The sequence below is a fragment of the Neophocaena asiaeorientalis genome, unplaced genomic scaffold (assembly GCF_003031525.2).
Source record: "Neophocaena asiaeorientalis asiaeorientalis breed wild unplaced genomic scaffold, Neophocaena_asiaeorientalis_V1.1 scaffold85, whole genome shotgun sequence".
Taxonomy (NCBI): Eukaryota; Metazoa; Chordata; class Mammalia; order Artiodactyla; family Phocoenidae; genus Neophocaena; species Neophocaena asiaeorientalis.
This window is the reverse complement of record NW_020174301.1, coordinates 3,493,156-3,505,425: the sequence shown is the minus strand read 5'-3', so window position 1 is coordinate 3,505,425 and position 12,270 is coordinate 3,493,156. Positions and strand designations below refer to the sequence as shown.

Genomic DNA, 12,270 nt, shown 5'->3' with positions numbered 1-12,270 from the left:
TCTGAATAGTTTGTTTTACAATTGTTCCTCCCTATCTCTCAGGATCATATGAAGATAAGACAGCACCTCTACTGCCTCGAGTCATTTGGAAGAGAATGCTCTCTAAATCCAAGGAATGGTATGATTTCTATGATTCTATGAAGACATTTACAGGATTCATAGGGATAATTAACATGTGTTTCTCTGCCTCTCTCACTATATATCAATATCCCTCTTCCCTTCTTAAGATGTGCTCAATATTCTCTCAAGGTACACACTTCACTACCACATATAAAATTGCTGAATGCTAATAAAATTGCAAAGGGCTTTGCCCTAACAATTCCAATCACGCTATTAAATGCAGTTAATGAAATGAAAGCGATAAAAGAACTAGTTTCCAGAATTCAGCCTAGGTGTATCTTGGGCAGAACATCTACAAATACTTGAGGCCGTGTGTTCCAACAGGAGGGACTTGGGCTAATAGTTCTGAAAGCAAAAATCTTGTGGCCAAGAGCATCTGTACTAGAAATGTTTATGTACAACCAATCAGGCTTTATTGGGTGGTGCAGTGATTCAGACTCTAGGAGATCACCCCAGGTAGGCAGCAGGTTGGATAGAAGGCAGTGGTTGACCCACTGGTATTTAAAACAATGATTTGAAGGTCGCATGCGTCTTAGCAGACCACAAACCCATGGGCTTGCTTCTCTCACCTTCCACTGACCCTTCCTCTTAAGGTGCAGGATACACTGCTGGGTATTCTCCCTTTCTAGACTGCCCTTGGTGAACATTACAGGTGAATTTCAACCAAATTCCAAAGTGAGAAAAAGAGAGCCTACTGCTTCCAGAACTGGCCCTGCACAGAGCTGGTCTGGCCCAAAGTCTTACCACTTAGTAAAGAGCAATACCCACTGCATAGTTACCTGCTTAATACTGGCGCTTGGTAGGAATGGTTCGTAACCTGTTTGGGATTTGGCCATCTCTCAGTGGAAACAATATAGTACTAGAATTACATTACTCACAGCCTAGGCAGTAATGCAAATTAGACTGTTTTGTTTGGCTTAGTTGATGTTTGAAAAAGTTTGGATTGAATGCTTTAAGATAGTCCATGCACACCTTGGTTCACCCCAGGCCCTTGACTTCCTGTTGTGTAACATTTGGCCAGCCCCACCTGGCACATTTATGTGACCCACCTGCTCACTCAGATATCTGACCTCTGGTCTAGAAGCGAAGGTGCATCTTTCAGGGTCTTTCCTTAGTAATTATTCAACACTGCTGTCTTCCCTCTGTATGATTAGTTAACCAGCAGGGAGTTAATTGTTGAGTACCTACTGTGTGTCTGCAATGCTAGATGCTGGCGTCACAGAGGTTACTCCCTGCCTTCTAGAAGCTTGCTCTCTAGTCCATGCCCCGGCCCGTCAGTGCTCTTTCTGGTAAAAGACAGACTACCATCCCATGAAACCTTTCTTCAGTCCTTACAAAGAAAGTGACCACAATCTTAATTCTTTTCTCTCCCCTGAAAGGATGAGCACTTCACACCAAACACCAGTTTAAGCACTGAAATGATTCTATAGGACTACGAAACCTGCAGCATCCACGTTTACAGTTCAAACAGATAAAGAAGGGGGAAAAACAACTCACATCTAGGAGACAGTAGAAAAAGAAGAGAACAAAACACATGTTCATACACTTGCCCTTAAAATCAGGGGAAAACCAATTGGGAAACTTTCATTTTCTTGTTGGATGTCTATTTAAAAAAATCCCATGTGATACGTGTGTCTATGGAAACCTTCGTTATCTCAAAGATAGGTACTAAAGGCCGTCGTTGCCATGGAACGAGCAGTATTTGCTTTTTATTCTATTGTACAATATCTAATTACAGAGACCCTGATAAAATTATGCATTCCTAAGCACAAATTACGGCCATTCTACAGGAGCCTTCATGCACATACTTTATTTGTCAAATTTCATTAAAAACAAAAATCAGGGATGACTTTGGAATAAGCAGTCTAACCAGACTCATCCCCTTCCAAGATGGAAATTGTCTTAAGTCTGTATTTGGCCCTGATGGAGTGTCCGAGGTGAAAGGTCAGTTCATTTCCTTTATTCTCCCAGAGAAGCCTAAGTCGAAACTCTAAACCCCTTCTCCCATTGGATGCACAGGATACATATTTAAAAATCAGTCTCTTTGTTTCCTCTGGAAATACAATAATCAATTTAATAGCATGGAAGGCTGAGCTGCTCTTCTGAAAAGATAACATGTTACAAAATACAGTTGATACCCCTTCCCCCGTAGCTTGTGCTTCCGCCCATGTTTCTATTCTTTTACTACATATTTATGTATCTATAAACAGGTGTACTATTCTTTTAACATAATGCTCTATACGCAGCACTTCAAAAATTATCTTTTCACTCAACATAATAGTTCCAGGATGCATATGTGTGTGCACACGTGTGTATGACTCGCTTATGTATTTTAACTACCAAACAGTGTTCTGTTGTATTGACCCTCCCCCACTGACGAATCTTTATGTCGCTTCTAAATTTCTGCTGTTCCAATGCTGCAATGAACATACTGGTATGTGGCCTTTTCTCAGTACCTGCAAAGATTTCTCTTAAAGTATTAAATTGGAGTATAGCTAAATTAAAGAGAATCAGTGTCTAGATCCCTAACTTCCATATGTATTTTTATTTGTTGAAGCCAGTCTTCTGAGACTATGCCTGTGATCCAAGTATCACGCCAGCGTTCTTTCACCACCGTGTTTCCTCAGTTGCCTTCTCCCACCTCACTAAGTTGTTTTGCCCTGGGTGTACTGGCTCCCCAGTGCCAAGAGACGACACAATAGGAATGACTGCTGTAAGTAGCTGCTCCTTTCATCAAGGACCACAGATCCAAGCTGGAGCTTTGAGTTTCTCCCAGTTTTACACATATTCCTGTGAAGGGTGATGCACGGTGCTCAGTGGGTAATAGGATGGTCTGAATTCAGACATATTGTACAGTGGAGTGGCGCAAATTTTGACAGTTTTTGTTCACTGAAAGTGTAATAACTTTACCTTTTTCATCTCCAAATTTATTTTCAAAGAATGCAGCTTTCTTGATAGTCTTGTGGGGACAAAGCAAAGAAAGTGTCTGAAGATGTACTGATGGTGGCAGCACCTTACACCTGCCTTGTGACAAATTCACAGAGAGGCTTGACGCTCTCTGCTCCATACATCCACCTCCTTCCTAGCTTCCCAACTACTTCAGAACTAGAATTCAGAGCGGCGAGCTTCTCCCAGGGACGTGTACTAACACATCTGTTTAAATGGAAAAAGTGAAATCAGACTTGTTCTATCAGAAAACGAGTCCACTTGGATTGTTCCATGGCACGGTGAAGACTGGTGTTGCTGATTGGGCTATCAGAGGATGTTTCCATTATTTAAACGAGCTCAATCTGTTGCTTCAAGGTTTTGAGAATATATTTAAAGTGCATAAGATAATATCGTTGTCTTCAAAACTGTTCTATTGGCAAAGATGGATCAACGTGAACAGTAACTTGATCCTCCTCGACTCTTTCCAAGTATATTTGGTTAAACAAGGTACCTCAAAGAGAAGAAGAGTAGCAGGTGTCATTTGTGTGAGATACTTGTGTAGACAGTCACTTAGGGCACTTCCTGCTTTTGGAACAAGCAATAAAGAACTTGTCGGGCAATTTCCCTGCATCTCATCTGAGGAATATAAGTCCGGGGAAAACGTGATTGGCTCAGGCAATATGATAACACATATTACTGTAGATGAGTCACCAACTGTAGGAATAAAATAGAGTTTATTTAAATAGCTCTTTTGTTGCTATAGACTGAGAATCTAACCACCTTAGGAAAAAGGGCATAGCCCCTCTTGGAAGTCCGTCTCCTCATCACAATTCTGAAATGTAACCTCAAATCGCATCGCTGGATGACAGAACTGCCGCGAAGTATTTAGGATGCCCCTGTCTGCTTGGGTGACGCTGCGTTGAGGCGAGCATGTCAGCAGCCTATGGTAGAAGGAGTGTCTTAAGTAGGAAGCCTAGCGCTGCCTCCACCATGACCAGCCGTAGGTCACTTCCTCTCCCGGGGCCTCGGTTTCTCCCTCTGTGAAATGAGGGGATGGAGCACATATTCTCCTGAGGTTCCCTCTCATCATCCTGGCCTTGGCTCATCACTTCCTCTCCAATGGGACTACAAGGCCCAGGCTGGTGCTTCCCCCGGGACCTGGCATTGAACTGCCACCGTACCCTACACCTGGACCAGGTGAATATGGCTTTCCTTCTGGAGAACTTTTCAAAAACTTCCTGGTAGAGATTTTAGGTACAAATGGGTAACACACAGGGAACCCCGTTCAGCCTCCGAGGAGCAGCGGCATGGCTTTAGCTACCTCACAGGATCCTGAGTTTGCCAGAAGGAAGCAGCCACACCCTCCTTAACCCTTCTGAGAGCTTCCTTCTACACGGCCTGGGCCTCCGAGCAGGGGTGGAGAAGAACTAAGCACGTATCAAGCCTTTCAGAGCTCAATAAATACTTATTTTGCTCCCTTACCAATATTCTTATGTTTTATTCTAGGCACCCTAAGAGAGAAGAAAAAAAGCTAATAAGGGTACTTGTGGCACATAATAAAAATAATCCTTGTTTGCTTTACACATATGTCAAATAACAGAGAGTTTCTCAAAGTACTCCCCCCCCCCTTTTTTTTCTGCGGTACGTGGGCCTCTCACCGCTGAGGCCTCTCCCGCTGCAGAGCACAGGCTCCGGACGCGCAGGCCCAGCGGCCATGGACCACGGGCCCAGCCGCCCCGTGGCACGTGGGATCCTCCCGGACCGGGGCACGAACCCATGTCCCCTGCATCGGCAGGCAGTCCCTTTTATAGGAACTGTTCAGAGCGGTAGGGCGATCCCTGAGCAGGGAGACAGGAATGGGATGTAGATGGACCTCTCCCACGTATAAGAGTAGATAAGTGTGCAGGCTCCCAAGTCTGGCTGCTTTGGTTCAGATCTAGCCTCCACCACCTGTTGGCTGTGTGGCTGCGTGGGGTAAATTACTGAATCTCTCTAAGCCTCATTTTCTTCATCTGTAATTTGAAACAGCCTCATAGGTTTCTTACGAGGATCAAATGAAATAAGCAATGTAAACTCACTCAGCCCAGGGACTGGAGCATAGCAAGGACTAAAATATATTATTACTATATTTTTATCATGTCACCCTACAATTCAGGCATATTAGGAAATGATTCTCTTGACTTATTCAGTCAGAAAATCTAGCAGTTAGGCAGTCAAATCTGTCATTTGTGATAGCAATACATGCTGAGTTTTCTTTCTTCCTAGGAATTTTTTTCCCCACTATAAAATGGAAAGCCAAATCAAATTTGCTCAGCTAATTTTGGCCTGAGAGGTGTACTTAGGACCCTCAACATCTGCCTTACAGGTCAGGCTTATCAGCTCATGCTTGTTAGTGCGAAAAACTCCTTTCCTATCACTGCTTCTGCCACTTTCCTTATCCTGTCTTTCTTCTGGAACAAGTGGACTTGCAAGATACTTCAGCCCCTGATTTGGCAAACACACTTGTTCTGTGAGAGAGCGTTCCGCCCATGTGCACAACGGCGGGTCCCAGACATTGGAGGGTTTATCAGAAAAAGCCTTTCTTCTGCAGGCGCCAGGGCATGGAGAGCAGGGCCCCTGCTGGCTGTCCCCCTTCTAATGAGGACTGTCCCGCCACTTCCGAAATATGGCTTCTAGGGACACCAGAATAAACGTAAGGGACTGTACTATATTTAACAACCCTTGGGGCAGCCTGAGAAATATTCCTAGCTGGATGAGGGGCAACATGAATTTTGGAACATGGGTGGAGGAGAGGCAGTGACTTTTGTTTAATACAGAGCTGTTGGAAAATCTCTGTCATGATAAAATTTGTTTCCAACAGAGGTTGAGTTCCAGGGTCTTAAAGGAAGTTGGCCCAAGGGTGCACAGGAATAGAGCAAATCTGTTTCGAGATTCGAATGCCCATTTTTTGGTGTAGCAAATGTTGACTAATGGCGAAATGAGGTATTACCTCTCACCAGTCAGAATGGCCATCATTAAAAAGTCCACAAACAATAAATGCTGGAGAGGGTGTGGAGAGAAGGGAACCCTCCCGTACTGTTGGTGGGAATGTGAATTGGTGCAGCCACTATGCAAAACAGTATGGAGGGTCCTTAAGAAACTAAAAATAGAGCTACCATATGATCCTGCAATCCCACTCCTGGGCATATACCTAGAGAAAAACATGGTCTGAAAGGATACATGCACCCTTAGCCAAGACATGGAAGCAACCTAAATGTCCATCAACAGAGGAGCGGATAAAAAAGAGTGGTGCCTACATACATTGGAATATTACTCAGCCATTAAAAAGAATGAAATAATGCCATTTGCAGCGACATGGATGGACCTAGAGATTGTCACACTGAGTGAAATCAGATAGAGAAAGAGAAATATCGTATGGTATCGCTTATATGTGGAATCTAAAAAAAGTGATACAAATGAATTTCTTTACAAAACAGAAACAGACTCACAGACTTAGAGAATGAATTTATGGTTACTGGGGGGAAGGGAGGTGGGGAGGGATAGTTAGGGACTTTGGGATTGACGTGTACACACTGCTGTACTTAAAATGAGTAACCAACTGAAGACCTACTGTGTAGCACAGGGAATTCTGCTTAATATTATGTAACGACCTAAATGGGAAAAGACTTTGAAGAAGAATAGATACATGTATATGTGTAACTGAATCACTTTGCTGTACACCTGAAACTAACACAACACTGTTAACTACACTCCAGTATAAAATAAAAAGTTAAAAAAAAAAAGATGAGTTAACGTAATTTAATAGATAAGAGCTTAGCCTCTACAGACTGGGTTCAAGTCCTAGCTCTGTCACTTGCTACCCAAGTAACCTTGCTGAAGTTTGCAAAAGCAAATGCAGCTTCTCAGCTCCCGTCCAGCCTTCAGGGTCAGTCTCTCACTTGTTTGGCCTCCTTCCAAGGCCCTGGGAGAGGCCCTAGAAATGTGTTCACTTGGTCAAATATTTTTTACAATTTGTAAACATAAGACATATTAACTGCAATCCTTTAGGATGACCGTCTCTTTCTACTCTGACTCTCCCTTGTGCTGGGTAGCATTGGAGTGGCCATGGGGAAAAGCTGAGTTAGGGATAATTTACTTTGGATGCAGTGGGATATGCTTACATGTTATACAGTCATTTCCATGTTTGGGTAGGTTATTGCTAGCTGTCCTGGGCTGGAAACGGCCAACTCATCTAGTGCTGGGACATGAAGGGCCAGGGCCAGAGGTCATACTGTCATATGAACATGCCTTAGAGCAACCGGCTCCAGACGCATATGGGAGGTACAGAAAGAAATGCACGGAGCCAGAAGCTAAGTGTGTGGAAAAAATTCCAAATCTCACAGCTCCATATCTGGGAAAAAAGTGAGATGTTTCCATTTGACGACGATCTTAAAAACTTACATGATTATTACTAATGTTGAACTATGAAGCAAAAAAGAAGCTTTAAATATACTCTCCATAATTTAAAAAAAAGTTTGCTCAACCACGTTAGAGGAAAGACTGAGCATCCTTCTATTCTCGTCATAGAAGATGATATTATGAAATACTTGTTAGACGAAGAAATGACCAAAGAATATGGAGCCAAAAATATAGGGGAAAAAAGTATTATAAATGTATGTCAAGTGGTTAATTAACAAAACTATGTGATTTTTCTGAACTTTGAGGTGTCTGTAGTATTTAACTGCCTTTAAAATTTTGTTGTACTTTCTTTTCTTAACCTAAACAAATATTAACTAATTTTCAATTTAACCTCCCCTCATCAAAGTATCCCCAAATTTGGATTCCACAAAACTTGGATCTGCCCCTGGATGTCTCAGAGTTTCCTGTGAGGATGAAATGAGATGAGTTATGTAAAGTGGCAGCCTCTGCAAGGTAGCAGGCTTGCGGTAAGAATTCCACTATGTATATATTTTATAATCGAGACAGCTTCCCTGTCTTGCTTCTCGATCTGATATACATATGCTTGTGGCCAAGAGCGTGGAGGCTGAATTGGAAGGGGCTGAGAACTGAGGCAGGGAAGCCAATTCTGAGTCTAAGCTAATGATCTAGACAAGAGAAGATGTGACCTGGATTTTGGTTTCCTCTTGTAATGTGCAATGGATATCTGTCTCTCTGCTCTGAGGCTAACCACAGAAAACTGTCACCTTTGAGGTTTGAAAATAACTGAATATCGGCAATGTCTTATGGTTTAAATATTTGGAATATAAAAAACTCAAACCAACAAGAGAAAAGTGCACGTTTTCTCCAGAAGCATGTCATCTCTCTTCCTCTCACAGGGCAGCTCTCAATATTTCATGTGGATTTCTTCAAGGTACTGTGCACTAGGTCTTGTAAACTTCTCCTGAGGTGGAACGGGAACTTCATTTGTATTTGTAAAATATTAATTCTTAAGCTTGTGCTGGGAAGAGGGGTGTTCATTTATTATGAAGGGTGTTCACTTATTATGTCCTATTTTTTAATTTCTGAAATATTTGATTAAAATATATATAACAGAAGTATTTATCCTTTAATTTTAAAGGGCACTCTCTTGAGAGAGAAAATTGAGAGGCAGCAGAAACTTCTCTGACTGGTCCTTTGTGGTGGGAAATTCGTCAGTCTTAGGTTTACCATGCTGAGTTGAAAGTCAAACCTCAGGAGATCCGAACTTTCCACAAGCAGAGAGAGTCGAGTGTGAAAAATCTCATGAGTACGTCTAACTGGGCTCTGGCTAGCTGGGGCGGAAGTGACATGGCTCAGACACATGCATTGAGGATGTTGTTGTTAATAGTTAATGGTTACTGAGTATTGACAGCTTTCAAGGGGAAGCCACACGGCAGGACAGATTAGCCCCAGTCCTTTGCCCAAGCATACAGCCAGCCGGAAGATGGATGGCAATCCTTTTGTTGCAAATACTTATGGATGACTGAATGAAATAATGAAATAAACAAAAAGATGTCTAAGAGAGACATCTGTGGTAAGTAGTAAACATTTCCAGGCTGGCGAGTTTCATCTTATGTAAGAGCTAATGTGAAGGAAGATGATTTATAATGGGTCTGCACATTGTTTCAGAGGGACATTCATGGATTTGATGATGGGATGGTAAATTTAACCTCTGAATCCTAATAATGTTCTGTTTTCCAGATGAGCTCAAGGCTTGTCATATTCTAGACCTGGAAAGCATAAATGGCATTATCTTTGTATATACAAATAAAAATCAATTCATTTTCCAAATGTTTAACTCATTCAGGAAGAGTCACACACCACACACACACACACACACACACACACACACACACACACACACAAATAGATTCCAGCTAAATCAACAATGTTAGCAAAGCTCTTTTCGCTTATCAAATCAGGATATATTAAGTTCAATAAAGGTGCTTGACTTATAAATCTACAAATAACCAGTGATTTTCCTAAGCATCATTTTGATTTATCATCTGAAGTAACATTTCCTGTTCCTTATAGTGGCTTTTTGTTAACTTTCCCCTTGAATAGAAGGAAGTAGTACATCTTTAAATAAAAATATCTCAATAAACTATATCCTCTTGACTATAAAAGGACTATATTTTCTTCTTATGAAAATGATAATAGAACAGAAATGCTGACCAGAAACCTTTTCTCCATGATATTTTTGGACAAAACACCAAAGGCTGTATTTTCTTACAGACTTGACATCCTGAAAGGAGACCTGAACTAGAGATAAACACTAGAGATAAACCTATTGTCATTCAATGCAAACCATTTAGCACCTCTACTCCTGGAATATTTCGAGCTACTTGTGGATCATCTTCTCAAATCCACCAGTCTACTTCACCATACTGGAAGGACAAAAACAGTTTTGCGTTTCTCATGCTCTACAAATACAGCCATAGCTCAAAGCCAAGTTTCAGGCTGCCCCAACTCATGTCCCCTAGCAACTCTGCTAATCTGACCTGGCTATGAAGGCTAGGAAGCTGGGTTCCCTATCAGTCTGTTTACTTAACACATGTCACATCTAAAATAAGGATTGCTTTAGCTGAAAAAGCAAGTCATTTATAAGTGTGCATTTATAAGGGCAAAAGTCAAGGCAACTGAGCAAACCACTTGTCAACTTATTTAGAGGAAATTGTGTAATCAACTTAACATACCAGTTAGCCTTTACCTGCAAGGTCAAGCTCAGAGTTCCTGTATGTCACCACACTGGCCTATTAATCACTCCGCAGGAAATTCCACATTTTTCTTTAGATTAAACTATAGAAAGTGGAGTGAGAACAGAATCTAGAGAGGATATCCTGTTCGTTTCTTTGTTTCCTCTGACTTGGTTGATGTTTCATGATTTACATTTTTTTTTTTGACTTGCTTGCTACAGAATTTAAAATAGGTTCCAAATGATATATTTCAATACGCATTGCTAAAGGGAGCTTTATTACACAAAGGTAGATCTAGGTATTTGATGGCTGGGTGCCAACTTACTGCTGTAGATTCCAAGTGGAGATAGAAAGCATTGACATTGTTGAACAAGTAACAGATATTTCATTCTGGGGGGGGGGAGAAAGGACATAAGCTACTAAATTTAAAACCATTTCCCCTTCTTTTCATGTTGCCAAAAAAGTCCAGATATGTGGTTTTTGAAGACTTCCTAATTTGAGGCATGATTCTCTAAAAAAAAAAATCACCTTGAAATACCTTTAAAATTTTTTACCTGAAACTGTCTTTATTTTGCCTTCATTTTTAAACAGCTTAATTGAGGTATAATTCATATACCATGCCATTCACCCATTTAAGGTTTAAAATTCAATGGTTTTTAGTATATTCACCAAGTTGTACAACCATCAGCACAATCAACTTTAGAAAATTTTCATCACTCCAAGGAGAAAACCCGTTCCCATTGGCAGTCACCCTCCATTTTCCCGCAACGCCTCCAGCTCTAGGCAACCACTAATCTACTTTCTATCTCTATAGATCTGCCTATTTGGGACATTTCATACAAATGGATTCATATACTACACAGTCTTTTGAGTCTGGTTTTTTCACTGAGCATGTTTTCAAGGTTCATCCAGGTTGTATTAGTATTTCATTCCTTTTTATGGCCAAATAATAAACTGCCATTTTATTTATCCATTCATCAGTTGATGGACATCGGGTTGTTTCTGCTGTTTGACTATTATGAATAATGCTGTTCTGTACCTGTGCAAGTTTTTATGTGAACCTATATTGTCATTCCTCTTGGATACATATACCTAGGAGTGGAAATGCTGGTTTGTATGGCAGCTCCATGTTGAACATTGTAAGGAACTGTCCAACTGTTTGACAAAGTGGCTATGCCATTTTACTTTCTCATAAACAGCGGGTGAGGGTTTTGATATCTCCACATCTTTGTCGACACTTGTTATTGTCTGTCTTTTTTATTTTAGCCATTCTACTGGGTGTGAAGTAGTATCTCACTGTGGTTCAAATATTTTAAAGGAAATGTTCACAAGGGATTTCTGTATTGTTTTCCCCTGGCCAGGTCTATGAACGCCAACTGCTGTATGATTGTGGTATCCGGTGCAGCAGACAAGATGGAAGGAAGTGCTGGAAACATAGATAAAGTACACAAGAAGTTAGCTCAGAGACTTGGGATGGTCAGGGTCTTATCTTGAGTCTACAATGTTCTGAATTTGTAGATAATTAAAAACACAAAATGACTAAACCATTTGCAAAGGCCATTCAAAGCCGCAACTTCTTCTGTTGTTGTTTGGTATTTTCTTTGCCTGATTTACTTTAGAAGGACAAATTCAGTCTTAACTGCAATGTGTAATTTAAAAAAATGATTAATTTTGCTTCTGAAGAGCCATTTGTAGCTACTGTTCTATTTGAGTAGCTTCCACGCTTATGTTTCCACTTTCTGGGGGGCTTGGACCCAGCAACCAGAAAGATAATCCTCTTTTGTGGACATTCCCACAGTTAACTCCACACACATCTGGATGGCAGTTCAATAGTCCACTGTTATTCAAACAATTTGTAATCACACATACTGTGTGTCAGCTAACAAGCCAGGGTGTATAGCTTTTCAGTATTCCATAGCACGCAGCACGCACAATTTACAAATAAAATAAAAATCTACAGCAAAGACAACAGCACATTCTTCATTGAATAACTGAGTAAAAAGAGTGTCTCTGTTGAAAGACAAGACACCACTTGTTATTTTGACGGTCAGTGAAAAGAGGTATAGAA

General features: G+C 41.0%; 1 protein-coding gene across 6 annotated transcripts in view; it reads right to left on the bottom strand.

Moving 5' to 3' along the window:
• VTI1A (vesicle transport through interaction with t-SNAREs 1A) overlaps positions 1 to 12,270 on the bottom strand; it is a 350,140-nt gene that overhangs the window by 72,684 nt on the left and 265,186 nt on the right. Inside the window, exon 8 of one of the 6 annotated variants that reach the window (XM_024756023.1) lies at positions 3,466 to 3,559. The exons of 4 other annotated variants lie outside the window; for them this stretch is intronic. In XM_024756023.1, the coding sequence (XP_024611791.1) occupies positions 3,547 to 3,559 (13 nt within the window). In that variant the 3' untranslated portion in view covers positions 3,466 to 3,546. Of the gene's footprint in view, positions 1 to 3,465; positions 3,560 to 11,426; positions 11,629 to 12,270 lie in introns of those variants that run through there. One more of the 6 variants, XM_024756018.1, reaches the window with a different exon arrangement.